Source organism: Esox lucius, chromosome 10, assembly GCF_011004845.1.
Source record: "Esox lucius isolate fEsoLuc1 chromosome 10, fEsoLuc1.pri, whole genome shotgun sequence".
NCBI lineage: Eukaryota > Metazoa > Chordata > Actinopteri > Esociformes > Esocidae > Esox > Esox lucius.
This window is the reverse complement of record NC_047578.1, coordinates 16,938,836-16,962,777: the sequence shown is the minus strand read 5'-3', so window position 1 is coordinate 16,962,777 and position 23,942 is coordinate 16,938,836. Positions and strand designations below refer to the sequence as shown.

Sequence of the window (23,942 nt, the reverse complement as noted above, 5' to 3'; positions counted from 1 at the left end):
AATGACAGTTGTATTTATTTTTATTTTAACAGCACAAAACACATCACAAAGTATAGGATACAAAAGTATTTCCCCTGCATCTTACATTGATAGGATACAGTATGGAAATGCCTCCCAATCCTAATGAGTTTGACAAACACTTTGAATCGGAGTGCTTACATTGTCTGCTTTACAATGGGCTGCTTTTGGTGGCACCATGCTTTGTCCCTGCCTTGTGGACAGTGCTGGTTTTTATCATGTCGAGCTCCTCAATGTTCTGCTTGTGCAGAAACAGGCCTTCCAAGTTCTATTTTCTTTCATTATTGCTATTGAAGATCTCAGAGGATTGGTTGTGTAAGCAGTGAACCCACTCTGTAGCTTAAAAATGCAATATAGCGGTAAGCACATCCTACACTTATGGTATCTGATACTTACAGATCCAGAATTGATGCTGTCCCATATTAAGCTACAACAAAATGTGAATCCTTAATCTTCACAATGTTGAGGCCTTCCAAGCAGTTTGAAAACCTAGTTGGCTAGACAGGACAGTGAAATGCGGAACATTTTAAGTTCATTAATAGAATTCAAATTCAAAGTCTGTCACGGTATACACTTTATTTGCAGACCACTAAGTTTTTGGCTCCTTTTTAAACACTACCTCTACTCTCCCCCAAAATCCACTAAAGATATTCCAAACTTATCAGGTAAACATGTTACCAACAAAAGCATTTCCAATATTTCACAAAGGGTCTCTACAGATGTGTTTTCTAACATTTAAAAACCCCAGGGAAAGCAGTGAGTTGGATTGGCAGGAGTTAAGGTTATTGCCCTACAACTGGAAACAAACAAGATTAAGAAAATATGGACACCGCAACATAAATGGTTTTCTTGTCAGACGATTAATGGTTCCAATGTGTAATGTGGTGAAATATACCACCGCATAAAATTGCATTTATTCGCCATTTCCCAGTTGACAATGTGTGCAGATGCAGTTCCTATGCAGCCAGAAACTGACATAATACAAAAGAGTCCACCAAAACTAAATGAGCAATGTTTGAAGTGTTACAAATCCATACAAGTCCAGGGAGGCCAACAATTGGGGGGACAAAAAGGAAAGTCAACGCTAGCATCTCCAAGGATGGACCTATGAGGTTTGTAACCCCTCCCCCACAGCAAGGGTTTAGTATACCCAGTGAGGTTATCTTCTGGACTGTACTAATCTTCAGGGGGAGGGCTATGCATGCCACAAAGCCACCCATTTGCATTCTTAGAAGCCATATTTGGCCTGTGTTTGCCGGCGAGTCAACTTGTTTTCTGCCCAGTTGTTCTTCAACTCTAGCTCTCGCTCCTTTGCCTACAATGGATTAGAAATAGATTCATTTTCTAACTGACACATTTTGCTTGTAAATGTGCCATAGAGTGGTTTGAGTATGTTTTTCATCAATAAAGAACAACAAATATACAAACTTAAAATACCAAGCAATATTATATATAAACTTCTCTATTCAATTCTTCATTTAGTGAGAATTTCACAGAATTTTTCTAGAAAGTTAGAAAGTTATAACACATTCAAGGGATTTTAGACCATTGCACAAATAATCCTATTGCTTCCTTAATATCCACTGCTGTACTGCGCTCAACTTCATCCTTTAGCTTTCCAATACTTGAGTCCAAAAGTGTATTTACTAAACTGAATGTAGGTCCACAACATCATTAACTTTACCACATAGGTGCCAGGATATATTTGCAGAGAAACCGGTTTCATGGCCCCAAGCACACATCAAAATCCATAGAGAAATAATATTTTGGTTAATCTTGCAATGATAATCTCAGTCTCTGGATATTTAAAACCTGTTATTTAAATCGGGGCAGTTCATAAGTGCAGGCAAAGAATTTCAAGGAACTTGTAGAATTCTGTATGGACGACTGGTCTGAAATGTTAAATTACTCCCAGTGTGTCCTCCAACTCTTAATTCATTACATGAAAACAGCATTTTTATTTTGTATTACTTACCCAAAGAGTTGTCAGTAACTTATCGAAGGGACCCCCTTGGGTTCCAAGAATATAGTGTAACAGAATCTACTGATGAACATGTACTCACCTGATGGATAAGGTATGTGATCTGGTGCTTACGTCGCTGTTGACCTGTGGGTTGGTCACCTTTTTTCTACAGAGCGAGGGAAGAGGTCAAAGGGTCAGCCCGAGCAAGGTTGATAACATAATCCTCACCAAGGCCACATGGCCACTAATCCTATCATCACTACTATGACCCAGGTTCCAATTCAGCTGCTAACAGCAAACACGGCTACCTTCACAGATTGCTAATGAGTGCAAAAGTATCATCAATATTACTCCAGTGCAAATCTCCCATACCTTGCTGAAGGATTTTCGCTCCTGCTTCTCCTCGGTCATGCTCTTGGTCATCCACTGCTGGTTGCCACTCAGCTGGTCATCTCCCTTAATCTCCAGGAATTTCACCTCCTCCTTGCCCCTGTTCCTCTTCCCCTGAAGCCTCATGAACTGCAACCAGTCAGAAGAAAAACATACATTTATATATGTTGCGTAGCAGCAAGCTCTAAATTTGGTCTGAACTGCTGCAAATTTGGTCAATTTATTGGATATTTTCTTAAATCAGGAAAGTTATGTTGGTTTAGAATTAGAGATTCAGTGATAAAGGATAATGTCAGGAAAATCAAACAAACAACACGATGGCAAGCCAAAAAACTACACAGTGAGGGCAAGAAACATTCTTACCGCTTCGTCATCAAACAGGGCGGAGGATCCAGGCTGCTCTGGCCCAGGTAAGCCTGGGTCAGACTCTGGGTCTTTATAGTACGCCTCGTTGTAATAACCCTATCAAAATACAATCATATATTTAGTCATCAAGTATTGTGCAACAGGACAATAAAAGCCTTAAATCATTTAGCAAATGCTGTTATCTAAAGCAACTTCGATGCATAGACTTTTTTTCTTAATGGCTCCATGTGGGCATCGACCCCACCTCCCTAGCATTGTAAACGCCACATTCTACCAAATGTGCTGCTTCGGGGCCTGCATATTTGCAGGTACTAGTCTTTTCAATGTGGCCATAAGTAGATAGAGATAGCTCGTCTGATAGAGGAACCACAACAAATTTCTACACATACATCCAAGATGTCATTTTTGGACTATATCTCAACGCGAGGCGTTACCTGAGAAACGCCCCAGAAAGAGTCAAAGATGTCTGGCACCTAAGTCATAAACTGCCAGTCAGCATGGCAGGCACGGCATATGGTACCAGGGCATTATATCTACAATCGACTGATTCTGTTCAGTTTGTACTCCCAAGCCATGAGACTTAAAAATGACTGCAAATGTATAAGACAATGGCTACCTGCAGTACCTGCATAGTACATAAATAGATTTTACATTACTTACAGACAGTGGTAAACCTAGCAGTTAAAAGCTTTGGACCAGTAAGCAAAATGATGCCAGATCAAACCCCTGAGCCAACAAAGTGGCCTTGAGCAAGGCAACTTTACTGTAGAGTAAGAATATGCAGTTTTGTCACAAAAAATGATAAAACTGCAACTTACAGTTCTTTTACTATAAGTTGCCTGCAACATCATTTTAGAGAAACTGACAGCGCATCCAACCTCACAAGGCCAGAAAATTTAACCACACGAGTCCACACATGCATATTTATCTCTGGAATGACCTGAAACCAACCACCCAGACAGCTGGTCAAATTTGGCTTCCACAATCAAAGACTTTCTGCTCAAATTCTCAAAAAAACATGTCAATGAAACTAATTTACATGCTCACCTTTAATAGCCACAGGCCCGCTGGAGAAGTCTTAATTAATTATGTTGCATTTATATTTTGTTCCAGTGTAAAATAACCTCTAGTTGGAGATTTGATTTGGTCATTTACAGCAAATGTATTTTGTACACTGTGGAAGTTGAGTATTATTGCATAATATTCTATTTGGGTCTATTAAAACATTGTATCTTCGCATCATAAAATTATTATTAATTGCTTAATGCATGCCCCTCTTCACATTTAAAAATAAATGTAAAAAATAAGATAAAATAATCTCCACAAAACATTAAAAAATACAACAGACTGTTTATGCAATTACATTTTCGAAAATGTAACTTAAGATGTTAATCAAGCTTGTATGGCTTTACGGAAGTTAAACAGTTGTATTTGGATCGATGTTTCCCAACATGATCCAACTGAAGTCCACATTCTCTCAGTACCTGAGACTCTGCAGAGGGCTGCTGGTATGCTCCCAGCTGTTGACCTCCCCAAGCCCCCTCTTGGTTTGCGCCGAAGTCCAGAGGGGCATCTGACTGGAAGGCGCCACATACCATGCCTGTAGGAGCAGGCAGCAGGCCAGAAGTAGGGACAGGATCCGGGTTCAGGCTAGGAACTATAGGGGGGATAAGCTGGGAGCTCTCCCCCAGGGAAAAGTAGTTCTCCGGGGTCAATTCCTCATCACTTTCATCCTCAGCAGCTATCTGCCTGGCTAGCTGCAGGGCAGCCGACTTGGCGGCTGCTTTGATGGCAGAGGGTGACGCACTGGAGCTGGTGAGGCCCTGGGAAGCCCCTAAGGAGGGCTTTGTGGGTTTCTTTGGATCCATACGCTTGGTAAGGGTGTGGGGCACAAGCGACCTCTGCATCTCTTTCACAACCATGTTTTTTGGCTGAGGCAGAAGGGAAGAAAGGCCTGCCCCAGGGCCCTGTAGTGATGCAGAAGAGATAGAAAACATTTTAGAGCAAATGTATGCCTGGCCTGGCCGACACTACACCCATCTATATACAGATATTTTGCCAGTGAGAAATATCTTAGTCATGTTTTACCTTGAGCTGGGCTTTTTTTTTTCTCGGCTCATCTTCATCTGAGTCAGACTGTTGATAAGACAGGATCAAATTGAAATCCCCCTTCTGATAATTTTCTAAACAATCACTTAAAGGTAGCCTCGGTCTATTCAACATACATACAAACTACTTTTAATCCAAAACGATGGACGAGAACCAAAAATTGGCCTGCATTGTCATATTTAGTTTTTTTGGGTGAAAAACATTCATGACGTCAGCATAATGTTCTCGTTACTGGTCTAACTATCTGGTTAAAGGCACGAAACTGTTACTTACATCCCTCTTCTTTATCTCAGGTATCGTGATTTTCACAGGCTCTGTTCGCTTCTTCGGTTTAGGTAAATCGAAAAGCAACCCTCCCTTGGCAGTTTGAGAACGGGTATCTGAATTCTCGTCGCCAGCACTTGATACAGTGATCAATGACAATTGTGTTGACCCTTTGCTTTGTCCCAGGTTTCCTGGTGATTCTGATGTAGACCTTTTGGGTGCTGGAAGCCGTGCGAAAAGCCCCCCAGGTTTACTCGTAGGGGCCATGGAACTAGAAGTCTCGTCAGAATCACTGTCATCACTGCTAGCATACGCTACCAAAGACATTGCCCTAGATGTTTGGCCTGACACCAAGTGTTAGAGGCTTACAGTACTTTATTCTTTATTGCATGAAATGCGAACAATTTAGTCGTAGACAAACATTTAAAATTGATCGCCAAGGTAATTACAAACCTAATAGCTAGTTTTCTGTCTTGCGAAAGAAGGCCAACTAGCTAGCGACGCTCAAGTAAGTTAGCTAACATCATGGCTCAAGTAGAGTCAATAGAAGGTAGGATTTCAAACTGAAGCCGAGGATTCACTACACTAGCTAGTCGAAGCTAACAAGGCCTGATTAAGTCGTTTTAAGGATGCAAATGTTAGGCTAATTCTACAATGGGTATTATGGAATCGATTTTGTCAATACCCCATGGTTTCTTTCTTCTACCCAAATAGCTAGTTATATCCTTCAAAACGCAATAACCATTGCCAGGTAGTCCATCTGAGGGTGTCTGATGCCATTGATGGAGTTCAAAATAGAAGTATTCAAGCAGCTACATATTGCGCAGGTTCTTCTAGTTCTTCCTTGGGATTGCGTTGGAAGCTCGCATCAAACTTTATGGTGAATACACTGCCGCCTATTGTACCGGAGTGTAAGGCCAGTCCCGGCCTGTATATGTTACACTTTAAGACTGTTCCTCTGAGAAACGTAAGGCCCCAACCACCTCACTACCATTCCAACCTCCTTACCCTGTCCCATAGCCTTTTTAAACATCTTCCAATCATTACCCAGTCTCTGTACCAACAGTGGAGCAGAATTCACGCCAATGCCCAATTGTTTCTCAGAATCCCCACATTAAATTCCCAACATTATATCACCTTCCTGCCCTTATATTTCCTATCTGTCCTTTCTAAGTAGCAGTGGTTAACAGGGATTATAAAAATGAAAAACAACATTTTCCCCATAGAAATACATATCTCTACACATTTCAATTATTGAAAACAACAAACTCTAAAATATATTCTGCCATTAATAAATGTAGCACAGCCAATCCCTCCACTCTATTTTTTTTGTCATGAATTACAGAAACAGTATGTGGGGACACAATTACATGACTGTCAACAAACAATTTATTAATTTGAGATGGTGGGATTGTTTGTTAACACTTTGTTAACAAAAGAGATTGTACAAGAAACAGCTCTAGCTTTTATTGGTAATTATCAAGTAATTTATCTTTGTTTTTTGTTGTTGTTAATATCAGAGTAACAAGGTTGACCAGTTTACGGTCAACCATCCAGTAGGTGGTGTTGTGTATTTCTAACGTTTATTTCAGTCCGCAATAATACTATAGATGAAGAAGAAGGAACGGCTGGACTCGTTCATCTTAATTTATCCACCATCTTTGCCTTCGATTTCAAACAAAAACAAGTCTATAGATAGGCTGTAGATAATTAGACGGCAGGAATACATTTGTTTTTTTTTGAACAACAACAAAGAGGAAAGTCTTATAAGATAGGCTGTGCGCCCTGTAACCATTCCGCTCTGCAAAGCATTGGACCGCGCAAAGTTACCTATTTGATTACGTCCACGTTCCAATTTTCAACGCGCGATTTAGCCTAATTTACGCGAAAACCCAAGCCACCCAAAGTAGGAGATCACAACGTAATAAGTGGAATTATATCGGTGGATCTATTTTGTTGTGTTTACTTGCAACAGTTAATCGATATTTTAAATTAATTTTTTTATATATTTGATTCATCCACCAGGAAGGCATGCCGAGGTCGAATAGGCAAAAAGAATACAAGCCTGGGGATCTCGTGTTCGCGAAAATGAAAGGTTATCCACATTGGCCAGCGAGGGTAAGGAACTTCAGACTGTTTTGCTTAACCAACCGTTAATAGTGCGTATTGTTTTTAATCTATATGCGGTTAGGCCTACAGTATGCCAGATCAGTTTTATATTTCAACAAGGCCTAGTCTTTGATAAGTTTATTCCCGTCTGAGTACGTGCCCGAAATAAGCTTGTGAAATGTTTGTGAATTCAGTGTGAAAAAAGTTAAATCTTCTATTGTAATAGCAAGCATTCTTTTTCAATAAAGTAATGGAGATTAGTCTGGTCGCTATCAGGGTTTCATCTCACCATTGATACAAGGCCTAACCTGTTCGATAGATCCTGTATATTTCATGTAAACAAACTGATACTGTACATGTCTTCAGTTTAAGTCTTGTTCATTTCAGCCAGTTATCCAAACTGATGTTATATTATAGCAGGCTCTTCTATGTCCAACCAGTAACATTTAAACGCTTGAATGTTTCAATAGAATGCAAAGTTGCAGCAAGGCGATTCGCGAAATGAATACTATATGTAACAGAGAGTACTGCTGGTGTGGGAGTAGTAGAATGGATTACATTTGGCGGCAGTAGCTGCATTTGATTATGGCACCAATGCACAAGCCACCAGTACACTTGCTGAAAGAACACACGGAGACGCTTGCTGAATTGCTGCTCTATATGGAAATATTTATTTCCACGAGGCATCCCTAAAGTGTTCAGGTATTTATCTTTATCAGCCACATACGTTTCGCGTGAATTAAAGTCTAGTAATTGCAGCAACAACAATTTGACAAACACATGTAAATAATGCAAAGACAGTGCTTAACCTTCTACTGTAATATATAGTCTACTGTAACAAAGTTGCCTCCAACTATTATTGGGAATTAATACTACCTATATATTTGAACCTTAATCCACATAAAATGTTCTGCTTTTGTATGACTAGTTAGTGCATAACAAAACATTTATGCCTTTTGAAAATCTAAATTTTACAACCAATGTTACTTAGGCATGGCAGAATGTATTATTTGTAATTTCGTATTGCTTATAAGTATGCCCTACAGAAATTCCCATCCAGATGCCTAGAGGGCAGTGTTACAAAAGTTCATGGTTGGAAACTAGGGAAATTGTCCATCAACAAGTCATCAGTCAAATGCCAGGTACTGGGTAGAATATTTCACACACCCGACTGGACGCAACCCTACAAGAGGACACCTATTAATGTAGTTCAGTAGGCATGGAACACAGAAGACGCCATCGTTCAGTTTGGGGAAGTTAATTGTTTTCGGTCTCTTCTCTAACTCTTCCCTCCCTCCTTGCCCTTTATCAAACTGTTGACAGTCGACACCCTTGCGCCAGCCCAAACAATCTGTCGAAGGCACACAACAGGCTGGCACGATCTAGACACCGCTCTGGGGCTCCTTTTGGCAGGATGCCCATCAGGAACCAAGGTGGCACAGCGAGGCGGGCATGCGACAGCCACAGTGACTCAGGGCCTACCCGTTGTCACCGGGCTTCCTGTACAATACTCTGGCTGCGTCCAGGTTTCTCCGCTCTTCTTCCCAAGTGTGCACTTGCGCAGTCAGTGTCATCGAGTGGTGTTAGAAGGGTGTGTAAATACACAATGTGAAGTGTGCAAGTGCCTGAGTTGGGAGGAGATTTATTAATCCGGGCCAAATAATCTCTTCACCAGAGAAGGATATTGGATGCCTTGATACTATCGTCTCCCTCTCTTTGCTCTAAAACATGAGGGGATAATCTCAGTTTGATACTCCTCACCCATTCTCAAAACCCATAGGATGTCAAGGCCCTAGGGGAGGGCTATGGACAGTGTTTTTCCCCCTCAAATGTCTTGGGTTGTATTAGTAAAATCTCCCGTTGCTCAAGTGTGTACTTGTTCACATCCCTTTATGGATTTGTAAGGAAGTTGTTTATATGGGAACACCCCCTAGGCCACCATGCATGATTGGCTGACGATTCCAACTGAAATCCTCCTCTGCTCTATTGTTCACTTCACGTGTCAGTCTGAAACTGCCTTCAGTGAAGTAATTTGTGGTGATGTAAAAATGGGGGTGGGTTGGTAGTAAAGTCTTCAGCAGTTAGATAATCTTTAATGAATCAGGCTAACTTTCTGGGTGCAGTAACATCATGTTTGCATTCTACATGTTGCTTTTGAGGTACTGCTTTCCAAACTCACTTTGGATAAGAAATTGTCTGTGGGTCTGGCTTTTTGTTTTGCTGGAGCAAGGAGTTTGGTTCGCAAGGCAACATGCATATACACCAGTCCTAATGCCTTTAAATATGCGTTGAGTAGTGAACAACTACACAATTCCGGCAGTAGAATGGATTATTAGGGTGTACCTCATGTCTTGTATTTCAAGGAAGGAATGAGCCACAGAGAAACCCCTTATTATTTAACTTAACCTATGCCAGGAGTCAGCGACATACATTATTCATATTTTTTTGGGCCCTTTAAACATTATTGACAGAAGTAGAATACTCTTCATGATTTGTTTGGGGAAAAAATACTAAAATTATATTTGACAATTGTACAAACCCGATTCCAAAAAAGTTGGGACACTGTACAATTGTGAATAAAAACAGAATGCAATGATGTGGAAGTTTCAAGTTGATTTTAAATTTCATGGAATCAACACATCTCAAAAAAGTTGGGACAAGGCCATGTTTACCACTGTGTGGCATCCCCTCTTCATTTTATAAGACTGCAAACGTCTGGGGACTGAGGAGACAAGTAGCTCAAGTTTATGAATAGGAATGTTGTCCCATTCTTGTCTAATACAGGCTTCTAGTTGCTCAAATGTCTTAGGTCAGAGGTGTCAAACCGGTTCCACGGAGGGCCGAGTGTCTGCAGGTTTTTACTCTCTCCTTGTACTTGATTGGTTAATTAGGTCACTGATTGGTTAGTTTCTACCCTCACCTGGTTGTGTAGGTATGAACTAGGAACCAATTTATAAGAAAAACCAAAAACCTGCAGACACTCGGCCCTTTGTGGAACCGGTTCGACACCTGTGTCTTAGGTCTTCTTTGTCGCACCTTCCTCTTTATGATGCACCAAATGTTTTCTATGGGTAAAAGATCTGGAGTGCAGGCTGGCCATTTCAGTACCCGGATCTTTCTTCTATGCAGCCATGACATTGTAATTGATGCAGTATGTGGTCTGGCGTTGTCTTGTTGGAAAATGCAAGGTCTTCCCTGAAAGAGACATCTGAATGGGAGCATATGTTGTTCTAGATCTTGGATATACCTGTCCGCATTGATGGTGGCTTTCCAGATGTGTAGGCTGCCCATGCCACACGCACTCATGCAACCCCATACCATCAGAGATGCAGGCTTCTGAACTGAGCGCTGATAACAACTTGGGTTGTCCTTGTCCTCTTTAGTCTGGATGACAGGGCGTCCCGGTTTTCCAAAATGAACTTCAAATTTTGATTAGTCTGACCACAGAACACTTTTCCACTTTGCCACAGTCCATTTAAAATTATCCTTGGCCCAGAGAAAACGCCTGATCTTCTGGATCCTGTTAAGATACGGCTTCTTTTTTGACCTATAGAGTTTTAGACGGCAACGGCGAATGGCACGGTGGATTGTGTTCACCGACAGTGTTTTCTGGAAGTATTCCTGAGCCCATGTTGCGATTTCCATTACAGTATCATTCCTGTATGTGATGCAGTGCCGTCTGAGGGCCCGAAGATCACGGGCATCCAGTATGGTTTTCCGGCCTTGACCCTTACACACAGAGATTGTTTCAGATTCTCTGAAACTTTGGATGATATTATGCCCTGTAGATGATGATAACTTCAAACTCTTTGCAATTTTTCTCTGAGAAATTCCTTTCTGATATTGCTCCACTATTTTTCGCCGCAGCATTGGGGGAATTGGTGATCCTCTGCCCATCTTGATTTCTGAGAGACACTGCCACTCTGAGAGGCTCTTTTTATAACCAATCATGTTGCCAATTGACATAATAAGTTGCAAATTCGTCCTCCAGCTGTTCCTTATCTGTACATTTAACTTTTCCGGCCTCTTCTTGCTACCTGTCCCAACTTTTTTGGAATGTGTAGCTCTCATGAAATCCAAAATGAGCCAATATTTGGCATGACATTACAAAATGTCTCACTTTCAACAATTGATATGTTATCTATATTCTATTGTGAATTAAATATAAGTTTATGAGATTTGTAAATTATTCCATTCCTTTTTTACTCACAATTTGAACAGTGTCCCAACTTTTTTGGAATCGGGTTTGTAATTTAGGTGATACACTGATCCAGGGCTGATAAATGCAATCAATAATGTACTTAAATTAGTATTTGTAGTACTTAACAATTCTATATTTTTGTTACTGGGGGAGTGGGCATACATGAGCCAACATTTAGCTGTAGTAATCCCATCTCATATTTCTTATGGGATTCACATTCAACTGTAGGTCATAACAGAAGGGCACAATCCTAAAACAAAACATGGCAACAAAGACAAAAATTGACCTACCCCTGTTCTAAAATCTGCATACCCTTAGTTCTTAATACTCAATACTGTTTATTGCTCCCTGCATATCATCAATGACAACATGCAGTCTTTGTAATAGTTGTCTGTGAGGGCCCGGATTCTTGCAGATAATATAGCTGCCCATTCGTCTTGACAAAATGCCTCAAGGTCATGCGAAGTCTTTGGTCGTCTTGCATGAACCACACATTTGAGGTCTCCCCTGAGTGGCTCGATGATATTAAGGTCAGGCGCCTGTGATGGCCACTCCAGAACCTTCACCTTTTTCTGCTGTAACCAGGGGTCAACTTGGCCTGGTGCTTAGGGCAGGGGTGGGCAATACATTTTTACAAGGGGCCACATGAGAAACCTGAATTGTGTCAGAGGGCCACACCAATGATAACCTGAACTTAATTCTGCTCAACTTTATTCCATTGTAAAATGCACTAAATTATATATTTTGAATAGCTGGTACTGATAATCGGAAGAATAAAACAATTCTGTAAATATTAATATTAGGCAATGTGAAATTATGGTGGAAAGGTCAAAAAAGAAAACAAAAGCAATTATTGAATCAGTGTAATTTTTTTAAACTTGTTAATCTCCACAAACAATGAAAAACAACAAGTTTATAGAAATACAGCAATACAACAAACAATAACTTGTAATGTTTTCCACCTCATTTTACCTCTTCAGTGAGAATAATCCAGTCTGTTCTAGGCTTGAACAAGGGCTTTGAAATCTGGCTGAATGTCTGAGGTGGTCAGATGCAAAGGACAGCTGAGAGGTGGTCATCAGTGATAGAGGATCTATGTTTGGATTTGTTGAACTTCATCACTGAGAATGTCTGTTCACGTACATGGGTAGATCCAAAGAGGACTAGAATCCTCTGAGCATGCCTCCTCAGGTGTGGAAAGTCCTCCTCTTTGAGGGAGGTGTAAAAGTCCAGCAGTGAGACTGACCTGAAGTGCTCTGCCAGAAGTGTGTCAGACTGCAGGTCAATGAGTTCAATCTGAACATCACTTGGTGCATTATCCACACTGCAGTTGAAGGGAGAAGAAACCATGTGCATTTCACTCTCAACAGTTTTGAAATCTTGAAATCACCTCAAACTCTGCATGCAGTGCTTCTAACATGGTTGAGTACTTGTGGGTGTGATTGGCTGATCTTTTGGTTTCCTTTAGTGTTGGTAAGTGGGTCAGAATGTTGTCCTTCACTTGGCTTGAGATAAGCTGCAAATTCCTCGTGAAAGCCTTCACTGCACTGTACATCTCGTGGGATGTTATGTCCTTTCTTAACACAGAAATCCTGAATCTGGTCTCTCAGGTCTCAGACACTTTTCAGTACTTTGCCAAGGCTGAGCCACCTGACAGTGCAGTGATAGCTTATGTCACCATGTTCAATCTAATTTTCCTCCAAAAATGCAACAAATTGTCTGTGATTTAATGCTCTTGCTCGGATGAAGTTAACTGTTTTAGTTACAGCATCAACAACATGGTTCATTTTTAACACTGTCTTACATAACACTTTTTGGACAACGTCTGTTGTCACACCTGCCAGCTTGTCCCATTTCAGTCCTAACATGTCCAAACATGCATTTACCTCTGTGAACAAGTCATTACCAGTGGTTGTCCCTTTCATTGACTGCATGTCTGCCAACTCCTCTGTGATTTGAAAGTCTGCAGTTATCCCACGTAAGGAGATGAGTAGCTGGGTGGTGTCACGTACATCGCAGCTCTCATCCAAAGCTCTGTTCTTCAGCTGAAGCTCCAAGTTTCCGGTGATGTCCTCAACCCGCCTTGTTACAGTGTGTCGGGAGAGTGACACGTTCTCAAATGCGCCCTTTTTCTCCGGGCACAACAATGCAACAGAGTCCAATAAGCACTCCTTAATAAACTCTCCGTCAGAAATCGCCTTACTTTTTCTGGCGATTTTGTGAGAAATTACATAACTTGTCCTGATGGCTGCATCTCTGGGGGTGTGAAGTTTCGTAAAAAGTCCTTGTTGGGTTTGCAGTTTTGCTAGCAACGCATCAGACTCCCACGCGCGCTCTTCATCAGACAGATTTCTGTATTTATCCTCATGCTTGGTCGTGTAGTGGCGATTCAAATTATAATCCTTTAACACAGACCTGTGTACCACAGATTAAGCAAACAGCTTTACCTTTAATTTCTGTAAAGAAATACTTGGCAGTCCATGTCTTGTTGAAAACAAATCAACTTTTATTTTCTTAGCGTGAGCCGACATCTTGAGGGTAACCTGGCAAGCGTCACTTGTCGCTGTTCACCTTCACTCTCAGTTCACGCACGCATATACGTCCATACGTAAGTAATACAAACGTAATGCTTTTCAAAATAAAATTTACCGAAACACTGAAAGAAAACATTGTGTAAATTATTCGGTGGCAGAATTTTCGGTGCATTCCTATAATTTATGATTGGCCTTACGCGGGCCGGACAGGGACGTACAAAGGGCCGGATGTGGCCCGCGGGCCGTAGTTTGCCCAGGTCTGGCTTAGTATCATTGTTGTGCTGTAAAGTCCAAGAGCGTCCTATGGGCCGCTTTCATGCAGAAGAATGCAAATTGTCTGCCAGTATTTTCTGATAACATGCTTCATTCATCTTGCCGTCAATTTTCACAAGTTTCCCTGTGACTTTAGAGCTCACATACACACACACACACACACACACACAACATCAGTGACCCACCACCATGCTTCACAGTGGGGATTGTATTCTGTTCACTGTAGGCTTTGTTGACCATAACGCTTATGGTTGTGACCATAAAGTGCTCTTTTGGTCTTGTCACTCCAAATTACAGTGTGCCAGAAGCTGAGAGGCGTGTCATGGTGTTGTTGTTGTTGTTGTTGTTGTTTAATTGCAGTTTTGGCTGTAATCTATCTTGGTCTACCTCAATTTGGCTTGGTATCAAGAAATCCCCAAATTCTCCACTTCTTAATAAGTGATTGAACAGTACCGACTGGCATTTGCAAGGCTTTTCATATATTTTTATATCCTTTTCCATCTTTATAAAGTTCCATTACCTTGTTGCGCAGGTCTTTTGACTGTTCTTTTCTGCTCCCCATGGCTCAGTATCTAGCCTGCTCAGTGCATCCACGTGAGAGCTAACAAACTCATTGACTATTTATACACAGACACTAATTGCAATATAAAAAGCCACAGGTGTGTGAAATTCAGCTTTGCCGTTTTCATCTTTGTGTGTCTGTAACAAGGCCAAACATGCAAGGGTATGTAAACTTTTGATCAGGGCCATTTGGGTGATTTGTTATCATTCTGATTTAACAAGAAATCAGGCCAGCCTAGTTCAGCCGGCCCGCAATAGAAAATGTTAGTCAACTAAGTCATGTATTCTTGCAACCTCACCCGGCACAGCCAGAAGAGGTCTGGCCACCCCTAAGAGTCTGTCCCTTCTCTTGGTTTCTTCCTAGGGTTCTACCCACTCAGTAAGAGTGACTGACAACTCTTAGCCTGCTCCGCTTACACAGTCTGGCAAAAAGGAGCCAAACAACTATGTGATAATAAATGGCTTTATATTATAACTATCCTTAAATAAATATTTTATTTTTGTTGCATGATCAGTTATTTTCAAAATCCATGCCATAATTTCACAGTTTCTGCCAGGGTATGCATACTTATGAGCACAACTGTATATCTGAGCATGTTTACACTACAATAGTTTTATTTAGATGAAAGAGACTTTATGCTAGATCTGCCTCTGAGATAAAACGAAAAAATAAATATGTGGTCTAAACTACTGAAAATGGCAATTGTTGCATGTCACTTTCCAAGGTAAAGTGAGACACTTAGAACAAGTAAGCCCTGCGGCTACTGAGCTATAAAGGCGATCATGTCTAGCTCTATATGTGTTGGAGGAATGAGTGGCGACGTAAAAAACTTGGTGCTGTAGTTCCATCCAGCTCCATAAACCGAATCAGGAACAGTGTGGTTTTGGAAAGCAACTAATAATATCTCACACCGGGTCAAAACTATTGTTGAAGCCTGTACATGTTGAGGGTAGCATGTTAGTTACCAGGTAAACAACGTGGCCAGGGAGTTTGTGCATCTTTCAGGTCGGGTCTGGCCGAAGCGATGTGCGCACAAGTTGCGCCTTAGCCTGTTTCACAGGTAGAGTTTCTCTTTATTAGGGTCATTTGAAAATGGTACTTGCATAATATGTTAATGTTGTTTAACATAATATGGGGGGGGGTTAATAATTTAATATTATCAAAGTCTGTTTCCCCCTGAGATTAAAAGATCGGTTTTGTATCATCTGCTCATCAGAATTTTGTCCTGGCCTTAGAATGGTTTATAACATTGGCTAGGAACAATTGTGATCCCTTGATCTTTGTAATTAAAGAAAAATATGAGCATAGAAATGTAATTGAAAGGTAGTGCATATTTGGGTCTACAGCTTACATGTTGATTCCAAGAATATGTAATTCTATTTGAGTGTGTCTGCAGCAGTTGGGCACATGTAGCCTAAATGTGCAACTGCACCAAATAATGTTTGAAATGAGCATGCAGAAAACGAACCCACTACACAAGAATGGGTTGTCAATACATTGGTGAAAAATCCCAGATGGGCTGACATCTTCGTAACACGTTTTAAATGCAAATCGAATGCATAATGATTTCCTATACTAGTCCATATTGGCAAACATATGCACACGTGCCATTCAGTTGCTCGCGCACAAACACAGGTCTGTTTTTTGTTTGGCTCAAAGTGATTTGCTAAAAAGGCTTGTTGATTTCTCACTGGGTGTAGTACTCTCTTGCCTTGCTGAGAGCGACACTTTTGGCAGAACTATAAAAGACAGTTGTTCATGCTGTGTGTGTTTGAGAGAAAAACTAATGTGTGTATGTGTGCCTTTCATTAAACCACTTACCACCAGGATTCTCAAGTATTTTTTAGTATACCATATCTGTGTTTTTGTTTTATTTTTTTAGATTGACGAGTTACCCGAAGGAGCGGTCAAGTCCCCCTCCAACAAGTACCAAGTTTTTTTCTTTGGAACACATGAGACGTGAGTACCTGGGAATTTTGATTTGACGATTGCAGTATTTCCCCGTCCCAACCTCTATCTAACCTCTATCTTTTTTGTGCACTTTGCATTTGAAAGGCTTTCATATAATCAATATGGTGAAAATTACAACTAGCTTGTCAGAGAAAGAAAATTGGCGCTTTCCCCACATTGCTCCGATCTTAACTCAATTTGGAATTGCACTTCAGCATATTACCGATTAGTTTCACAGAACAGTATTTTGAAACTCTGCAGGTAAGTGCATGTGTCAACCTTTCAGCTTTTCCATCTTTGTCCTCTCAGGGCGTTCCTGGGTCCCAAGGACTTGTTCCCTTATGAAGAGTGCAAAGAGAAGTTTGGCAAACCAACCAAGAGGAAAGGCTTCAGTGAGGGACTTTGGGAGATTGAGAACAACCCTACAGTGATACACGAACCAGCCGGCTTTGAGGTGTGTGTCTGTGACCTTTTGAGTTTGGCGAAACATTATGTTTATTATACATGGTTTTAGCAAAATACATTAAAAAAAAATGTGCCACCCGTCGTACTCCCTAACGCATTTGCCTATGCTCAGTGTAAGCTTATACAGGTGTCTATTGGGTGTATTTCACCTTGACCTCTGTTCTTCTTCACAATTAGCCGGCAAAGAAGGAGACTCCAGCAGAGGGGGCTGTGGAGGCAGGTATTGAGCAAAAGGCAGATGCAGAAGGAAGCAGTGACGAGGATGAAGGGACCCTTATCATTGATGAGAAGAATGACCGAGGAGGTGCGAAGCGAAAAGCTGGCGGTTCCGTTGAGGTGGGTCTAAAATGTTAACCTATCTATCCATTGTTTTTGTTGGTATGCCATTTTAAGAGATTTCAGTAGCCTGTGTTACCTTTTTTTTTTTAAATGGTTACTTTAATTGGTAGTGTTTGATAGAAGTCTTGACTGGGATGTTCAATTTAATATTCTGCCCAAGTTGGCTGTTAGTTTTAGAAAACATTTGGAACAGACATTGAATTATAAAAAAAGTCTATGTTTTACAAAATATCCTGTTCTATTAAAATCATCAGATACATTTTGTGGTATCACAAAATGGGCACAAAAAAAGGACAAGTTGGTGTTCCATAATGTTTTATTCACACAACACTTCTTTAAAACAAAAAACGAACTATCGTTTGGTTATGCCATCTAAACATACCACTTCAGTAAGCTTGATAGCTATTTCTTTCTCTTTCTATAGACCTCTCCTAAACGACCTAAGGACACAGAGGGGGATGGTGACTTGAAGGCGGATAGCAAGAAGTCAGACACTGAGCTAAAGCTTAATGACAAGGCTGGGCCAAAACCCCCTGTGCTGTCTTCCGTGGGCGAATCAAAGCCTGAGGGCCCGGCAAAACCACCAACTGAGGGCCAATTAACATCAGAGAAGGTGAGTGGAATGGTCTTTTGACAGTTGAGTTAGAGAGTCAAAAATAAACTCAACACTTCACTACCTTTTATACCAATCTCTTGTTTGGATGAGACTTATTAATTTTCTCATTGACTGAAATCGATTTTCTAAAATTATTCTATCGTCTGTTGTTTCACTTACTAATTCAGTTAAATTCTTCAAAAGAAACACTTTGCTAAAGTTAATTAGATATTTAATTGTCAAGATGGACAGTAATGCTGTTGAGGGGCTCATCCCCTCAACAGCATTACTGTTAATACAGTAAACCCCCTGCTATCCGCGGTTCCACATTCACAAACTCAAGTATCCGCGGACATTTTTCAAGAAGTCCGAAACGCGCTAATTTCAGCCATCCAAGCGTCGATCTGGTTAATTGCATGACGTTTTTCTATAAAAACTATATAAAAATACATTGTTTCATGTATAGTTAATGTACAGTAAACCCCCAGCTATCCGCGGTTCCACATTCGCGAACTCAAGTATCCGCGGAGTGATTTTCTAGGGTGCGTCACTTATCCGCGATTTTCCACATCGCAGAACCGATCCCTCGTGGATATGGGGGATGTACTGTATACAGCATTATTTTAAAACATGAAAATGCCTGATACTATTTAACATTTTACTCTGTGCATTCTTTTCAGCCTTTGACGGACAGTGCTTAACATTAATCCTTTGAGAATGACTAAAGACCATTGGTTCTTCTCCATGGAATTTTGGATGTCATCATAATTTTGCTAATCTTTGAATGCTAGGTTTCTGCTAACTGGAAAGGTTTTAAACCTAAATATCTATATTGAAAGGCAAAAAAAACTTACTTGCCAGTTGGGGATATTGTATATCCCAGGATTTCAATTTTTGTCAAGTCACGCCCATAGTGATTAGCAATTCAATGCTCAAGAGGAAATGGGTTTCGAATGTATAATTTCATTTTCTTTAAGTGCAATTAAGAAGTCTGGCTGCTAGGTGTCAAACATGTTAGTGTAGAGGGTACACCCACCACGCCAGGTTCTTAAAAACCTCAACATGAGCAAAAATCTAAAATTTTGGGGAAACAATTCCATTTCACAATTAACTCCTCTTTATCCTGTTTGAATATGTTTTTAATTTGTAGGTTCATTGGTTTGAGAATATTAGATTACCTTTTGCTTTGTTATTGTATTTCTTAAAAATAACAAATCTTAGTAGTTTGTATTAAGGTGTACTCATAATAATAATAATCATTTGACTTTCAATTTGATTTCTTTCATTGGCCTGACTTTAAAACAGGTGATTTCTTTCCTTTCTCATATTTCTTGTGCTTTTATGATATTTATCTTTCCTGAGATCACGAAGATGTTGGCAGCAAAACTTTGGCTTTAATGCTATATAATATTTTGCATTCTACTTGTACATGGGAGGTGACCAAATAATGTGTCTTCAATGACACTTAGATCCCACATAACTCTCTCTATTTTGATGGAATGTAAAAAATAAAAATAAAAGAGAAAAGTCTGTTCACACACGTGAGAGCAAAAATCTGTTCGCTAACCTTTTTCAATGTGATAGTTTTTTAGTAATGTCTGTCTTAATAAATCTGTTTCTTAAATTCTGTTATGTTAATATTAGGCCTGTGATTTGCCAGAAACATCACAATTCATATGTATCGCAAATCTCATATTTCTATGGGTATTCAGTACCATGATTTAATGGCCCAAACATATTGCTATATTTCTACATGTCAGAGAGGGCTGTTTTGGAGCTCGTCAAGCCAGCTAGTGTTAGCTAACATTACCCCCCAAAAACAACAATTAAGTATTGGTATAATATTGTCCAAAATAATTTTATCCCATCGTTAGTCATTGTTACTGCACTGTTCATTGTCCTATGCATTAAAATGTTCATAAGACCTAACTTTGCAATTATCCTCAGTCAAACATCCTCTATGGTGCTTTAATGGTGACTATGTATTAAGGAGATCGGCTTTGTGGCCAGTGTTCAAGATGTTGCAAGTTATTGTGAGATTGGCATACCTGAGAAAACAGATGGTTGTGTCTAAATTCTGTCAATTAAAGTTACTAATCACTGTTTGGATGTCCTTCCAGGATATCTAGTGGCGTGTAGGATAAGTTAAGCACCTTTTTACATTCTGCATGTCAAAGGAAATATTAAATATAGTGTTAGTGCGACCCTGAAAATTATCAGCATTTATATGAACATGGTCTCTTGGTACACCTGAGGTGTGGGATGTATTGTGGATACGGACTTGAGGAACCTTTGGGTGAGTGATAAAGTTCTGTGTCAGTGGTTGATGGTACTGGTAGGTCTAAGTTTAATTACTGTATAGGCTCTGTTATGTCTTTAACTGGATGTTGACCTGTTTTAAGATGTTCTTATTTTCATGTTTATTTTTTTTTATTTAGTTACGGAGAACATTGGCTGTCACGTTTTGCTGAGTCAGGAGTTACTTGACTACACTGCATTAGCCAGATGTTCCTACGGGATGTTATAAAACCCTCCAAAACACGTTTTGAGTTGGGTTGAAATGCCTTTACAAATCTAGATGGAAGAATCATCACAAAGAAGTACAATTTGCTGTCACCCAATGTTTAAATCCTGTGGTCCTCCCACTGTGCTTCAGGAAATAAATACATTAGATTGTGATTAACTTAATTGATGTTAATTTTTTTAAAATAAGTTTGGGGTTAATTAATCTTATGGCTTGAGAATTTCATGATTGCCATTTGTCTAACAAAATTGAGCTCAATAATTTGAAATTCTCACCTTATTGGGAAGCATATCCATATTTGCTACCAGTTCTTCAATAGTGCAGGTCTGAAGACCAGAGTGCATTTGCAACTTAAATCAACAGTTTTGTGAGAATTATTTTTTTGTTGCAAATGTAAATAAACACATCAAACATTTAAAGAATTTAAGTAACTTATGTGATCAATTAATGCTTTTTGTCTGAATAGAATGGATTGTGGTAACAAACCACAGGTGGGAAGATTTGAAATTTGGATGGAATCCTAGATAATGGATTTCTTCAATGGCATTCAGTGAAAAACACTGCAAAAACCTTTAAGTTACCTGGGCTGACTTCCCTTCTCTTATTTCCTTGGCTGCTCTCTGAAGAACCTGGTGGTTCTACTTTTACATACACTGGCAAAATAGTATATTCTCCAGTTTATGCATGATATGTTGCAAAAATACTATGCCTTAAGCGGACAATCTAATCACTTGAAAGGGGTATGGTTGCTCAACTTATCCCATGTAGATTGCTTCAATTTACCTGACTGCAATTTTTATTACTATTGGCCCACAGGGCTACAAAGATGCACTTTTATGCTAAGTTATGGACTTCTGTTGCTTATAGACTCCAGCTGAAACCTAAAAGTAAATTATACTTTGGATAAATCTGGATTTTTAACGAGGCAGGTTTGTTCTTTCAGTAACTTCATTACATTCTCTTTTTGAAAATATCTGGACACATGACATGATTGTCTCTGGTTTCCCAGAAACACGGGGTGACTTAACTATCCTTCTCTGCCACAACTGCACATGTTTAATTGGAAATTATTTATGCATAATAAGTCAATGCAACTAAGTCAGTAGTTGAAATTGTTTGGTCTTTGTCAGCAGTTTGCTGTAGTACACCTTTGCAGCCAGACTGGAGCTAGCACTCTCCAAATATTTAGACTGTCCTTTACAAAAACACCAATGACTGCCAGAAACCTATATTTCCTTTGTCTTAATAATTTTTGGTCCAAGTGACTTGCTCTTTAAACATTTGGAAATAAAACTTAGACAATATTGATTACATTTGTTTTATGATTTTGGCTGCTAAACCAAATTTAGATTTATTTTTGCTGTTAGAAAATTCATAGTTGTTAAAGTAACCCTTGATGTTTGAAATTTTGTGTATTGTTTTTCCTTCACATTTAATGGTCCCTCCCTTTTATTTGTATGTTTTGTAATTGTGATTGTGGAAGACCCCTGTGTATTCTGGTTTTATTATGGAATGTTTTTTGGATTTGTCATTCATTAGTTGTTGCAATGTTTTGGCCCATGTTTGGTGAAATATCTGCATTCAGTCATTAGGTCTTTTGAACTCCATCGTATTATCCATCATGTCATTTACCCCTTTTGAAAAACCACCACCCACAGGGGCACTTCAGGACCAGGTCTTAGAACTGCTGTGAGTCTGTACTGAATATGCCCAGATCCTTAATTTAGGCTTACCTTTAAAATGCTAGACCATTACTCATTTCTTCGTAGACAACTTTTTTTTTATGCTGACTGACTTGTTGCATGGTTCTGGCTCTTTTATTTACCCTTTTACATTTCAACTTGAAAATGTAATGCTATAATAGGCATCTACAGTGGCTTTGGAAATCAAACCACCTTCATGTTCCCCACATTGTGGTGCTATATATGTAATTTATTAAAAGAAAATAAGATTTTGCCATCAAATTTACACACAATACCCAAAAAGTGAGAGAAAATGTTTAGAAATGTGTTTAGAACGATCTTATGTAAATTAACTCAGACCCTTTAACTAGCCCTAAAGCACCTTTTGGCAGCCATCACAGCTATTAGTGTTCTCGGGTATGCCCCTAACAGCTAGGTGTTCGGTCTGTTTTTCTGTTCCTTCTTGCAGCTCGGTCAGATTGGATGGGGAGTGTGGGTGAACTGTGATCTCCAGTTCTCTGCACAGATGTCTGGGTTTTCGGGCCCGTCAAGGACATTCACAAGCTTGTTTTGAAGACACTCCATTGTTGTCTTGGCTGTGTATTTTGGGCTTTTGTTGTGCTTAGAGAAAATTCCTCCCTTAGTGTTCTTAGAGAAAAATAGCCTGGTTCATGCCGCTAAAAAGCATGCCCATAGCATTATACTCCCACCACAGTGCTTCATTGTAAGGATTGTGTTAGCCAGGTGACACAACTGTCTTATATAGACAGTTGTGTACTTTTCTAAATCATGCCCAATCAAATATGACATTCATTGACATAATGCATGTGAGCTGAATTTGATGTCATCGCAAAGGATCTGATTACTTATGCGCATGTTTTTTATTTTCAATAAATTGATCCAAATCTTTAACTGTATTTTTTGCTTTGTCATTTTGTGGTATTGTGTGTAGATTGATGGCAATATTTTTTACATTTAATAATAAGTGAAGTCGAACACAACCAATGTGGAGAAAGTAAAGTTGTCTGAATATTTTCCAAAGGCATTATATTTATAATGCAATTTTTTAGTGCCAGATCCTCACCTCATTTGCGGTCCACAGTAAACATTGAATCTTGGGGTTAAAGACTTTATACCTTCTAACCTTTTCACTGATTGTCTGTCCTCCACATTTTCTGCATCATTTTACCAGTGTAGCTAGTTGCCAGTCCATTTGGTTAAAACCAATAAACATGTTGATTACAAAATAAATCCTCCTGTCTGTCATTAGTAATTTTGTATCAAATTTTTCTCATTTGTGTTGTCCTGTTCTGTCCACAAGGTGATCGATTGACAATTGTACCAGCAGAGGAAAGTATAGAAATTCTTTCCTCTGATTGAACAATTTACAGTGGGGTGAACAAGTATTTGATACACTGCCGATTTTGCAGGTTTTCCTACTTACAAAGCATGTAGAGGTCTGTCATTTTTATCATAGGTACACTTCAACTGTGAGAGACGGAATTTAAAACAAAAATCCAGAAAGTCACATGATTTTTAAATAATTAGCATTTTATTGCATGACATAAGTATTTGATCACCTACCAACCAGTAAGAAT

At 39.6% G+C, this 23,942-nt stretch overlaps 2 protein-coding genes across 3 annotated transcripts; one reads left to right on the top strand and one right to left on the bottom strand.

Moving 5' to 3' along the window:
* Positions 1-2: 2 nt before the first annotated feature.
* prcc (proline rich mitotic checkpoint control factor) lies at positions 3-5,987 on the bottom strand. Its single transcript, XM_010873737.5, has 7 exons — positions 5,120-5,987; positions 4,826-4,873; positions 4,222-4,704; positions 2,735-2,833; positions 2,354-2,500; positions 2,082-2,147; positions 3-1,333 (listed from the first exon to the last, which is right to left on the bottom strand). Exons 1-7 carry the CDS (start codon positions 5,435-5,437, stop codon positions 1,247-1,249), a joined length of 1,248 nt encoding a protein of 415 aa, XP_010872039.4. The 5' UTR covers positions 5,438-5,987; the 3' UTR covers positions 3-1,246.
* Positions 5,988-6,723: 736 nt separating this feature from the next.
* On the top strand, positions 6,724-23,595 carry LOC105012716 (heparin binding growth factor). 2 transcript variants are annotated; one of them, XM_010873739.4, is made up of 7 exons: positions 6,724-7,016; positions 7,136-7,228; positions 16,672-16,748; positions 17,049-17,193; positions 17,382-17,540; positions 17,968-18,156; positions 18,819-23,595. In XM_010873739.4, exons 2-7 carry the CDS (start codon positions 7,142-7,144, stop codon positions 18,837-18,839), a joined length of 678 nt encoding a protein of 225 aa, XP_010872041.1. In that variant the 5' UTR covers positions 6,724-7,016; positions 7,136-7,141; the 3' UTR covers positions 18,840-23,595. The 2 variants fall into 2 exon arrangements, with proteins under 2 accessions (XP_010872041.1, XP_010872040.1); XM_010873738.4 differs by having other exon boundaries at positions 6,724-7,031.
* The last annotated feature ends 347 nt before the right edge of the window (positions 23,596-23,942 follow it).